The sequence below is a fragment of the Diadema setosum genome, chromosome 9, assembly GCF_964275005.1.
Source record: "Diadema setosum chromosome 9, eeDiaSeto1, whole genome shotgun sequence".
Lineage (NCBI taxonomy): Eukaryota > Metazoa > Echinodermata > Echinoidea > Diadematoida > Diadematidae > Diadema > Diadema setosum.
In genome coordinates this window covers 3937044-3949671 of record NC_092693.1, presented here as the reverse complement: position 1 = coordinate 3949671, position 12628 = coordinate 3937044, and the positions used below count along the sequence as shown (strand labels likewise).

General features: G+C 36.8%; 1 protein-coding gene across 4 annotated transcripts in view; it reads right to left on the bottom strand.

Moving 5' to 3' along the window:
• LOC140232676 (calbindin-32-like) overlaps window positions 1–12628 on the bottom strand; it is a 179987-nt gene that overhangs the window by 2375 nt on the left and 164984 nt on the right. The window contains exons 6-12 of one of the 4 annotated variants that reach the window (XM_072312783.1): window positions 9553–9654; window positions 9190–9245; window positions 8333–8372; window positions 5482–5523; window positions 3159–3215; window positions 2430–2504; window positions 80–1401 (exon numbers count right to left, since the gene is read on the bottom strand). In XM_072312783.1, the coding sequence (XP_072168884.1) occupies window positions 1261–1401; window positions 2430–2504; window positions 3159–3215; window positions 5482–5523; window positions 8333–8372; window positions 9190–9245; window positions 9553–9654 (513 nt within the window). In that variant the 3' untranslated portion in view covers window positions 80–1260. Of the gene's footprint in view, window positions 1–79; window positions 1402–2429; window positions 2505–3158; window positions 3216–5040; window positions 5065–5481; window positions 5524–8332; window positions 8373–9189; window positions 9246–9552; window positions 9655–12628 lie in introns of those variants that run through there. The other 3 variants (XM_072312782.1, XM_072312784.1, XM_072312785.1) reach the window with 3 other exon arrangements.

The window sequence follows — 12628 nt, the reverse complement described above, 5'->3', positions numbered from 1 at the left end:
TAGGCATATCAAGAAGCACAATCATGCCACAGTCACTGTTCAAATTCTTTGAATGAAAAGAGTGACAGTGAATAAGCGTTGCTTCCGCTGTTAATTACAATGTTTATCGATACAGCACGTTGCATCAGAACAGAAATTCTTGGCCCTAAACACGACAAGAAAATAACAATGAGAATAACAAATTTCCATTTCCGTGGACTTTACCATAACTTAAAAGGGACAATGATTATCTGATCAATCTGTCACCAAACAACAGGCAAGCTGTATAAATAGTGAAAATAAATGAAAGCACTTGAGACATTGTACAATACAATATTCGATGATTTTTGTGAAAGTTTACTCTCTTATCTTGTCGACAATATACACATTACGAAGAAAGCTGCTCAAGTTTTGTTTTTATTTTACCAAATAGGTTGTAAAATTACTGATGAGTGAAGTAATGGTTTAGCTTAATCTTTCCGATCCGTTTTGAATGATTTTCATTACTTCTCGCGATAAAAATTTACTACATGCAGAAAGTCGCTTTGAAGTATTGAATTTAATATCTAAATAAAAACGAAAAACTAACTGTATTTGACACGAGACGTTTTAGTCAGCGTTCAAATGCAGTCGGGTCAATGCATAGTTTTCCAAATGTCTTCTTATCATAAGCTAATTTGAAATCACCTTCATAGCAAAACTTGATTGGTTAGTAATCACCATAATATATAAAAATCTAATGTAATAAATTTGAACAAACTACAGATTACTTTGTTTCTGGTTTGACAATTGCACGTATAGTGACGTGTCACTTGAAACTCTTAATCTAGACAATACAATCTACAGATTGGTATAATCTTTGTTGAGTTGAATTAATTCATAATTGTGATATGTAGGTTTCGACAAGTGCAATACAATATTAGGTTAAAGAGATACAGTTAATTATATGATAAATGCAATATAAATATTTGTACATGTGCTAGTAAAGTGATACATTTTTTTTCCAGTAATTCTACTATACATATGGTTATGATAGAGTTCAATAATATGCAAGTTAATGTGAGTGCTAAAACCAGACCCAAAATTAACACGTCATATGCTATGCACATTTATCATACAAGCAAAGACATGCATGCCAACAGCTTGTGCGCACGCGCGGGAACATTGCCACACGCGCAGAGCGCGGAAAACAATACTTCGTGACTCGCGCGCGCACAATCTAAAATATCATCGAGGGTATCATGTGACTGGGTCATGTGATTTGTGTAGCTATGAATATCATCATTCTTGCGGTTCCTGGTCGTTATCACTGGGTTTGAAGAACATCTCGAGTTCGGATTTCTGGATGACCCCATCCTTGTTCTGATCACAGACTTTCATCAGTGAATTACAGCACTTCTCCAAGTCACTCATATTCACTTCCTGTGTTTGGTATGGAGGTTAAAGGTTAAAAGCAACAATCACAAATATTAATAGGAACAGTAGACCCAAACAGTGTCAGATAATATACACACTCACAAATCATCTTTAACATACAGATTAGGTTGCATACAGTCAGGAGGACTTACGGTAACAAGATCAATGTTATGACAATTCAGTTTCACTGCAAATAAACTCATTTCAACATTTTCAATATCCCAATTTGAGAAAATAGAAAATATGCTCAGGCCCTAGATGAATGTTTACACTGTCTCATGAATCATCTCCGTACACCCTGTTGTACCGCCATGATATGATGACATTACCAGTGTGAGGACATCACCACTTATGTTCCACTGTTTTTTTAAAATATCCTTAAGGTGTGTGCGGTTTTCTTTTAAATAGATTATGATAACTGGACGAATTCATGCAATGAGTCAGCATACTTGGTTATTTTCGCTCATTATAGACAAATAGACTGAAAATAATACTGTCTAATGGTTTAAAAAAACAACAACAACAAATCTAAAATTACGTCAACATCGAAAATTATCAATGTACAGACTTAATGTCTTTCAATAGAAGAAAACGATAACAATAATGCCCAAGAATAAGAATTATGTATTCAGGGTCTGTCGAGAAGAAAGTTTTTCTTCATGCGCAGCCGGAAAGAATTGTGGTAGATCAACCCTACAAAGATGGAGTAAAATGTCGTACTGGTTGAACTGGCCAAACACTTGTGTTGATCGTAGAGCGATTTACTTGTTAAGATTGAATGATGAAAAATTGAAAACTTCGTTTCGTTACACAGCAACGCTGTTACCCCCCCCCCCAACACGAGAAATGAGAGGTGGTGCCTTAGCAAGTCACCCGTTCCCCTGTTATGTTCCTTGTAATGTTAATGTCAATGTTATTAAATGTTACTGCTAATATCAATGTTAATCGATACTCATGTAATATTGCATGCGTACAAATATGACACTCCGAGAACAGAGAATGATAAAAAGTTGTTAATGTAATATTTCGATCACCTCTTGCCCTTCATGTTCGCACATGTCCTTGAGAAATCCTTGAAGCTCGTCACCTTCGATTGTACCATTGTTGTCCTGCAAAACAACATTGAAGAAGTAGATGGACATGATGCGTCACTGAAAGTTTACTTTGTTTGTTTGTCTGTTTGTTTTTTTAAAGAAAGATAGGTAGATCATAGAAAAAACAGACAGATTCGTCATACAGTAGACATGGCTAAATTGCTAAGTAAATCTTGTCTTAATTACCGTATGACCTCAATCACACGAAGTACAAACACAGACACACACACACACACACACACACACACACACACGATACTATATCTATCTATCTATCTATCTATCTATCTATATCCAAACATGTTGAGATTTCTCGTATTGGCTCCACGAAGAAATGAAGAAACAAACTGGTAATGCATTTTTGGCCAATAAAGCATGAGTTTATTCAACTCAACGCCTTCTTCAGGAGTCTTGTCAAAGACTCCGGATTGGCCAAAAGTTCATTACCAGTTTGTTTCTTCATATCTATCTATATATCTATAATACATATCTGTAACATATCTATATCAATGTCATATATATATATATATATATATATATATATATATACACATATCACTGACTTTCATAAAAAATGACAATCGATTTTCTATGACATGTCATTTTTAGCAAGTTTCGACGTCACCAATGACACAAATCTAACGATATGAACGCAAAGGGGCAGCTCACCTTGTCGTAGTAGCTGAAAATACGCTCGAATTCTGCCCGAGTGATAGTCCTGTGGCCCTGAATAGATAAATGGAGGACATGACATAATCATAAATGTTAGTGATTATTGATACACAGAGCTCATTTGTAGACGGGTGCCAAGATGAAGATAAAATGCATATTGTGCAAGGTTATTTGTAATTTAGTACAGGTATAATGTATACGAGGCAGGACATAACAAGCCTTGTAAGTTATGATGAGATGGTGTATTACAAACACTCGCGAACTACTACTTCTGTCTACGGTGAACCAAAATATACCAACACAATTAATCTTCATAATTTATAGGATAAGACACACGCCACACATAACGTGAGCAGTGGATTGTGATGGCAAAGCAATTTGGTGACATAAATTTGATCACTACTGCGTAGAGCGATGAAGTCCCGTTGATAGGTCTGAATAATGCAAACCAAAGCAAGACGAGCAAACAGCATCATTCCTCGTTGCTCCAGAAATTACGTATCAAAACATCCACCTTTATTGTCCATGAAACTGTTATGTGTGCGATATATGTTTTGGAAACCAACAGAACAAAACGCAATTTTGATCACCCTAGGGGATTGTGCAATCTGTCAAAGCGAGAGCCATCGTATAGGGATCGTGAAATACTGACTCATATTGATATTTAATGGAGATTATAAAGCAACTCATTGCAGACTGGAACAATTTTCAAAAACACAGCCCGAATCTTGACGTCGACACAAACTGATTTCGCCTAATGGTCGCAGCTGGGAAGTGCATAACGGCAGATGTGTGTGCGTGACATGCGCATGCTTTTTAAATCTGCAACAGGTTCACCATGGGGAAAAATCCGCTTATACAAGGAAAGAAAGATTATTAGAATCAAAGGGATAAGCAGATAAATGCATGGAAGCCAGGGGAACATGCAACCTGAAACGGAAGAACGAAAGATGAAGTGGCACGGACATGCATATTACTGGGTGAGATCTTGAAGGTGAAAAGGAACAGGCGAGGGCTGCGTGGTGCACGACTGTCGTATATGCTTCCTGAAGACTGGCTACACGCTGGAGAGGGGCGGGGTATATCGTTTGCATGCACTATATTGAGCGAGGAAATGTATACTACACAGCAATCAAAACCTAAAAACACACAGTATAGGAGAATAACATGCTTCTATAATCTATAAGAAAAACAAATGAGAGAAAGAATATAAGTCATAGAAAAAAAAAAGACAAAACACACTTGGTTTTTTTTTATCATTACATGCACTTTCCGACAAAAAGTCTTCACTGAGAAAAAAAAATACTAGATAATCAACATGACCTTTACAGACCTCTTGATTAAAACAATTTCAATGTTCAATTAAATGAGGAATGCCAACTTTTATCTTAGGTTATCTACGTCACATCATTTCAAGATTTTGACGCATGCTTCTATTGACGATTTAATAGCGAAATCTTAACAGAGAACTCAGAACCAACTTTTCTTCATATTCCCCACACTCAATTTGAACCTTTATGTCACAAAATGAGATGTACGTTATTCAAAAGACTCAAAGTGCAGGGTGTACGGAATGGTCCTATCTGATGAACCGATAAAAAAGAAAAAAACGAAGGAGAACATCTCTGCGAGCAAATCACAAATTTTGTGAGGTCTTATCCCCTCGATGACAGCGGACAGATTATATGGTCATTAAAAAAATGAAAGCTCTAAAAATTCTCCAACTTTTAAAATAAACCAGATAAAACATAAACTGTAAATAACTGGTAGGAAAATAGAAGCAAGCACTTCGAAACGTGGGCAGTTTAAAAGCAAATGCACCCGTTTATTTTCTTTAGTTTCTTGAATGAATAATTTGCTGATAAGACGTCCTACTTACTTTCTTTCTTGGCCATAGCGATCCCTGGTTTGTTAGTTGATAGACGCGATAAAACAAAACAACGTGCAGATATAAATATACATTTGGCGGATATATCAGTCAACAAATCATTTTAACGGATCTTAGAAGTGAGGCACAATTGTTCTTTGAAATTCACTTTTTGTCAAGTGATTTGGGCTAGGGTTTTATGACCATGTAATATCTGAATAATTTGATCAAAGATTAGAAAATATTAAATTGTTTGGATAAGAGAAGATGTCTGGTATCAAACTAAATTGATACTGATTCAAGTTCATTGCAGGATTATCCAATATAATTGGATCAGAGAACAACTCCTCACTTGAAATCAAATGAAAAACTATAATGTACTCTTCAAAATAATTGTCCACTGCCGATACAGATGATTACATGCAGCGCTTGAGATTTCTTTCCAAAAGTTACCGATATTCCTTTCCAAGTAGCGTCTGGCTTTCCGGTGATTATCTTGGTGAAAGAAATCATTTTGTGCGTGTGTCATAAAAGAAACAGCTCATTCGATTCATAAAAAACTTGAGTTTCTTGAAAGTGGCGTTTCATAAAAGAAGTATAAAATCAGCATGCAGTGTTATACAGTGGACGATTACTTATCAAAAACCAACGCAATTATCTGGATGTCTTTGCTTTTTGCAACGGAAAAAGACACTCGTTGCAAAAACTTGAGTGTTGTGTATGGATTGATGAAACGAACAATGAGTTCAGGGACATTGAAAAAAAAAAATCTTGGTATAAATATCCTGATTGCGGAGAGAAAGGCCAAAGAGAACGATTACAAAAGGAGTTCATGACTACAGTAGCTGCTGAACAAATAAAATGAATTGAAATTTGACATCCGCTGGAATTTCGATTCTGCACCTGAAAAAAAGAAGAAGAAAGAAATCAGCTCTTGAAAATCAGAAGGAATACTTCCTTTTACAGTAGATACTATTAAGCCGATCTTTCTCGGGACACATAAACCCAACCATGAGGGTATGAATATGAAACAAAATTAGACCAGGATGGCCAAAAGCGTAGTGAAGTGTAATAGATAGAAACCGGGAACAAACTTTCCCCTGAGAACATTACTCGTAGATAGCGAAATACAGTGATTTTGGGAATATGATTTGATTTGAATTGATACGAATTGTTCACATCAAATACTATCGGGTTCGGTCCCGCGTGAAGGCTAAAACTAGTTCGAGTTAACTAGATTATGAACAAGTCCGATTCTGGAGTTGATGTTGGAAGCCGTTGACTCTGAAAATACAGTAGGGTCCGTAGAACGATCTTAGTGACCGTGTGTGTAAGTATGTAAGTGTGTATAGGTCAAGGGGGGGGGGGATCCGGAGGAGATGTCAGGGGTAATAATCGTGGTTGGGTCAATGGTAGTCCTTCTTTTTCTCTCTTTCATTCTTTTTTGAAAAGCCAAAATTATGTGTGTGTACGTTCACTTCTCATCAGTGGTTCCACGGTCCCTATACGGGGATGAAAGTTATTGAAAATGGAAATTGCAAATTGAGTTACACACACTATAAGAATAATCAATCAATGACACACATCAGAAAATTTCATTTTATAGGAAACTTTCTAATCTGCGGACAAAGACCGATGATGAATACTGTAAGTGAGAGAGAGGGAGAGATGGATGGGCTTCATTCGGCACTGAAGATGAACATTAGTTAATTTCAATATGTGTACGGACTAATTAGATATTGAGATTAATTGAAAAAACATGATTCATGGAGGCCGCGGGAGTAGCCCACAGGCTCCGTCACTGAAAGCATCATGCCGAGTGCTAGTCTTGCAAACTAAACATTCTTCTTTGGTGCTCTGTGCTCGATCTCGACTCCGAGAAGGGAGGACGTCGCCACCTGCCCCCGTTACACAGCCACTGAGGGTCTAAACGAACAGGATAGGCAGATCGTATATGAGGACAGCACGACATCTACTCCTCCAAATACATGGCAACTGACGAGGAGGACTCACGGTGTTCTGCCGGAGTAGAAGCGATCATGTCGGGAAAGCTTGACCAGTGACGTCACAGGAAGAAAACATTTGTGGTACTGCCTTTCGATCTGGACAAGGTTAATCATTGTATTTTAATCTAGCACTTATGGAAATGAGATTCATCTTACGGGATCGACAGTTATACCAGTATTGCTATTGACTGGATGCCTAAACATTTTTATTGCAAAAAACCGTCTTGGAGAAACTGTTTGAAATTTCATTTACACTTCACACATTACTAGAACTTCTTTTTTTATGTCCTGTCGAGAAAAAAAAAATCAAACAAGCGTTAAAGCGAAACAGATTGAATATCATAGAAGTCAAATGAAAACGATATAAACTGGAACACCTAAATTGATGGGGCATCGAACAACTGTAGAAGATGGTCTGGTTAGCGTGACGTGGTCACGTCAGGAAAGTCTTTGGGTCATGGACATAAACCAACATGCGGCCGTGAGCAGTTTCAAGAGTTTAAACTACAAATGACATGAAATGTTTTCCTATGTCTATAGGTAAAGATACCGTTTACAGGAAATATGAACTTACTCGTCCCTCTAAAATGATAATGATAATAATGATTTTACACTATCCTGGCGGTACACTGTATTTGCAAATTGTAAATGAGGGAAACATGCTGTTAAATATCAGCCAGACATGTGGAAAATTATCAAGTTGTTACAGGGACTGCGTACGCAGGTTTATTGTGTCTTGTTGGGAGATGATTTTCCAATCAATTTTGATTCTACATGTACACCAAACAAAAAATGATGATAAAAAATGATATTGTTTAGTGAACCTGGGGTTTGCAAAGTTTTAAAGCAAGCATGAAATCGACAAACAATCAGGATGATGTTGCTGTATTGAAAACTTTCCCATCACCACATTGATCAGGGATTCAATTCATATTGGCAGAATGATATGAGGGCAAATGATTTTTTATTTTTTTTTTTACATTCATACAATATGTTGGAATCTGTATGTAATTTTTCAATCTGTTGAAAACATACATGTTTATTTATGACAATTTTCTCTTCATGTTTACCATAATGTTCATGTTATGCGATTCCACTTTTAATGTAATCAGATAGAAGATGTCGCTAACATCTTCCTCCCTTTGCCACAAGCTACACCCAAGCTCTATAGCTTTATAGCCATCATAACTTTGACACTGACATTTTCAGCTCGGTTGAAACTGAGATATTCACGCATCTAAGACAAGAACAAAATTGACGGCTTGGAAAAATTACACTTATGGCGCGCAATACTGTACCTCGAACTGCTTCAAGAAGTTTTCCTTGGTTGGGAGCAATCTAGATAGGACAGAAAAAAAAAAAAAAAACAAATGGAAGGGTATATGAGTGACAGAAAGCATTCTATGACGAAATTCAGTAGAGTAAAAAAGAATAAACATTGTCAATGTGTTATTTTGGGCAGTTATCAGATGATTGTACGATATGTATGAAATCAATACGCATATTTACATGCAAAGACATCGTTAAATACCAAATACATTGAAAGTCTTGCGTAATTGCGTAAAAGATTGCGTAATTTTAGGAGTATTTTTATCGTGGAATAATTTCCTATATAAAATATTAAATAATCCAACATGACTGCGTATGGCAAATATTACTGAAAACAGGTGTCCCGGAGCTCTATAGATCCGGTGAATGATTCAAATGGACCACGAGTCTTCGCATTTCCCACTGCTCCCTCCGTTTACTTTATTTATTCCGACTGTCGCGACACTGGGCTGTACATAGGGAGGACATTCTAAACTATGTACAGCATTCTTTGCGAGAAAAACTGTGTTTGCTATAGACCTGCTCATATATCGATATATCTTCTTCTTATATGTCGATATATCTTCGACATGTACATTATCATATAATCGTTTTAGTGAAAATTCTGAGGATGAATAAAAAAGATCATCTTTTATGTTGGCCCTTTAAAAATCTATCTATCTGGAATTTGATCTACCTATTTACAGTGTAGAGTTCAAAACGATGTACATTCATTCAGCCACTACATTTGTGTATATTTATATATTTAAGCATACGATGTTATGTTTCTAATACAGATTCCACACAAAATTATCATCAAGATCGGTCTTACGGATGTTGTTCTTACTTTGCCATCTCTGTCAGTTCAAGTTTTCCATCATTGTTGGCGTCAAACAGCTTGAGCTAAGCAAAGGAAGGAGAAGAGAAAAGCAATTTACATAATATCTCTGTGCACTTGTATTACTGCATAGTTTGCAATTGTCACACTAATGTAACACCTAAGATGTTGTTATGCAAAGATACTCCACCAAGTACTATGTGAACACATCCATTTTACATGTTTGTTTTTTTTTTCTTGCTATACGTATTCTTGAATCCAGATTTTGTATTTTATGCGCATACTCGCACACAAACGTACATAGGCCAACGTTTGTATAATGTATAAAACGTTTGTGACAAGGCGATAATAATAGTATACGTTGATACTCACTATCGTTTGGGTGTATTCCTCTAGTTTCTCTGGCGTTACCATGTTCTCAGCTGGGATATCCCCCGACTCTTTGCCTTGAATTATTAAGGTCTTGATGAAGTTCTGTGGAGACAACACACAGCGAAACAATATTTTCACAATACAGATGTCCTTGAAGTGGTGGAAAGTTGCATGTTAAGGTCACACAGAGTAAAAAAACAAAACAAAAAAAAAACAACAACAACAACAAATGAGATAACTAGCAGATTTGATAGTGTTTATCGTTGGTCAATACTTCCTACATACCTAATCGCAAGGTGTCAGTTCGGAAATCTTGGGTTGATTACCTCTAGCATTTTAGTTAATTCGAGCACACTTCCTCAACGTAATTAGTAATAAACATCTCCTGTATACTTCAACTATAGTACAATGATTAGTTAGTTGTTTTCACTGTTTTCAGTGTAATCGTTATTATTATCATCGTTATCATCATTGTTATTTGTTATTATTACGATAGTCGTTGATGAATCTTACAAGTTCCAAGTATAGTAATTTTTTTATACAAATTTATTTTGAACATGCGATAATACGGTTGCTTACAGACAACATGGTTTGATCAAACTGAGAGCTAAATCTTCGTTAAGATTGACCATGATAGGTCAAACCATATCACCTTTCAATAATTTCAACTGATCACCGGCATACACATTCTCTGAAATTAGTCGTGTACTGTAGAGCAACAACATCCATTGATAAAGTTTCGAAACACGAAATATGTGTACATTTAATATGATTACAAGAATTTCATAATATCTGCGAAAGGAAAAGCAAAAAGTGCATTGTTTGAAACACAATAATTTATGTCTATATCATCGTGATAGCTGCTTGACCCGTAAGTAAAACTGGCCTCGTTATTGTCAACAGCGTCAGCGTGAAGACATACTCTTTATACGCAATGATTCGAAAAAAAGAAAAACTAGAAATGTCGCTATGGCGACTGATGCCTCCGCCATAATGCATGATTCTCCCAATAGGCGTATAGTACAATGTCTTCACAATGTGTGATCCATGACAATTTCACATAACTGGCAAAATATTGAAATGACAGGTTTGTCAGAAATGTCTTGAACTGGGTTTGCTATAATTTTCTAAGAGTGCAGGTACACATATCTGAGGAATTTTGGGAAAGTTTATGCAATGAGTAATTTCCAAGGTACGAAGAAAGAGTGTGATGACGGTACAAAATAGACTTTTTCTTTTTTTTTTTTTGGGGGGGGGGAGACATTAAAACCTGGCCTTTGACCCTTAACCTTTGACCTTCTGGCTGGAAATTTCCCGGAGAATCTCCATTAGGTAATGCATGTATTAAGTTTTGAAACTAATAATGCAAGCATTGCATATACTAGTATATGAGGGAAATAGTAAAATTTTGAGGAGTTGACCTTGACCTTTGACCCCTGACTATTACCCATGACCCCTAAATTCCCTAGATAATCCCTGCCAGACAGTACATGCATATGTACCAAGTTCCACGAAGATACATTGAAGCATTTGAGAGAAAAGTAATATTGCAACATTTTCACCTAACCTTTGACCTTTTGACCTTTGACCTTGACATGAAACTCTCTCTGGAGAATCTTTACGCAGTAGTACATGTCCACACCAAGTTTCAAGAAAATACCTTCGGGCATTGCATAGATATGGGGGAAATTGCAACATTTGTAGCATTTGACCTTGACCATTTGACTTTTGACCTCTTGCCAATGTCAGTAAAATCTACTCAACTAATTGTCCCATCATACATCATCCTTGGACCAAGTTTGCTGAAAGCTGCTTCATCCAGTTTTGAGTTATCACGTAAACAGATAAATTTTAGGATTTGACCTTGATCTTTGACCTTTGACCTCTGTCCGATTTCAGTAAAAAACTTATCAAGTAATTGCCCCATCATACATCATCCTCCGACAAAGTTTGGTGAAATTTGCTCGATCCAGTCTTGAGTTATCGCGTAAACGGATACAATTTCATGATTTGACCTTGACCTTTGACCTTTGGCTGATTTCACCCAAAATCTTATCAATTAATTGCCCCATCATACTTTATACTTGGACCAAGTTTGGTAAAATTCCAGTAAATATTACTCAAGTTATCGCGTAAACGAAAGCAGACGGACGTACGTACGGACGTACAGACGTACGGACGTACGGACGGACGGACGGACGGACAACCCGAAAACATAATGCCTCCGGCACCACTTCGTGGCGGAGGCATAAAAAAGATTTCTGGGTAAGCAAAGAGCAAGGAGCAACACGCGCGAGGGCATTACATTGAAAATTCCGATGTAGGTCTACCATGCCTACTGTGATTCATATTCAGATTATTATCACATTATCTTCTTCTTTACCATATTTCAACATGATTACATTGTCATGACACGATGTCTCTTCTGGTTTGTTATCTGCTATCAAATCTCGATGTCTCCGTATCATGGTTCATGACAATCTCGCACAGAGTCTCCCAGGGCTGCTAACCACCTTGAGTGGCACGTTGACGTTGTTCGTTGTCCCTTTGATTAACGGAGTGATACTTCACGCTGCTTACGGCGCTATCGCTAGATTGTCATCGTTTACGGTACCGGACTCTTGTGTTTAGATTCCACGTGTCGAGTGGCAGTCTACCCCGTCTGCCCTCCGGAACTTTTCATCAAATAAATCAGGTAATTGTAATCGAACGCGCGATCTCATGCATCGTGCACTCGCAAATCCCCGAATGCTTAAGGAATTACCTGGCCCGCAATGTACGGGATGAGACTTGATAAAAAAGTTGTGTACAGTACATGGACATAAGCTTATACATAGTGTACTGAAAAAAAAAAATGAATAGTCTAATTGTATGTGTCCTACATCACTACGAGATGCATGCCACCAAAATAAGTCTACTTGTAGTAACAGTATCTTAATTTTAGATGGAAAGCTGTTCGTATATCAGGCAATATCATGATCACATAGTGACCTGACTTTTAAGATTAGATCAGTACAAATCGATAGCATTTTTTTTTTTTTTTTTTTTTTTTTTTTTTTACAGAACGCATTTTTAA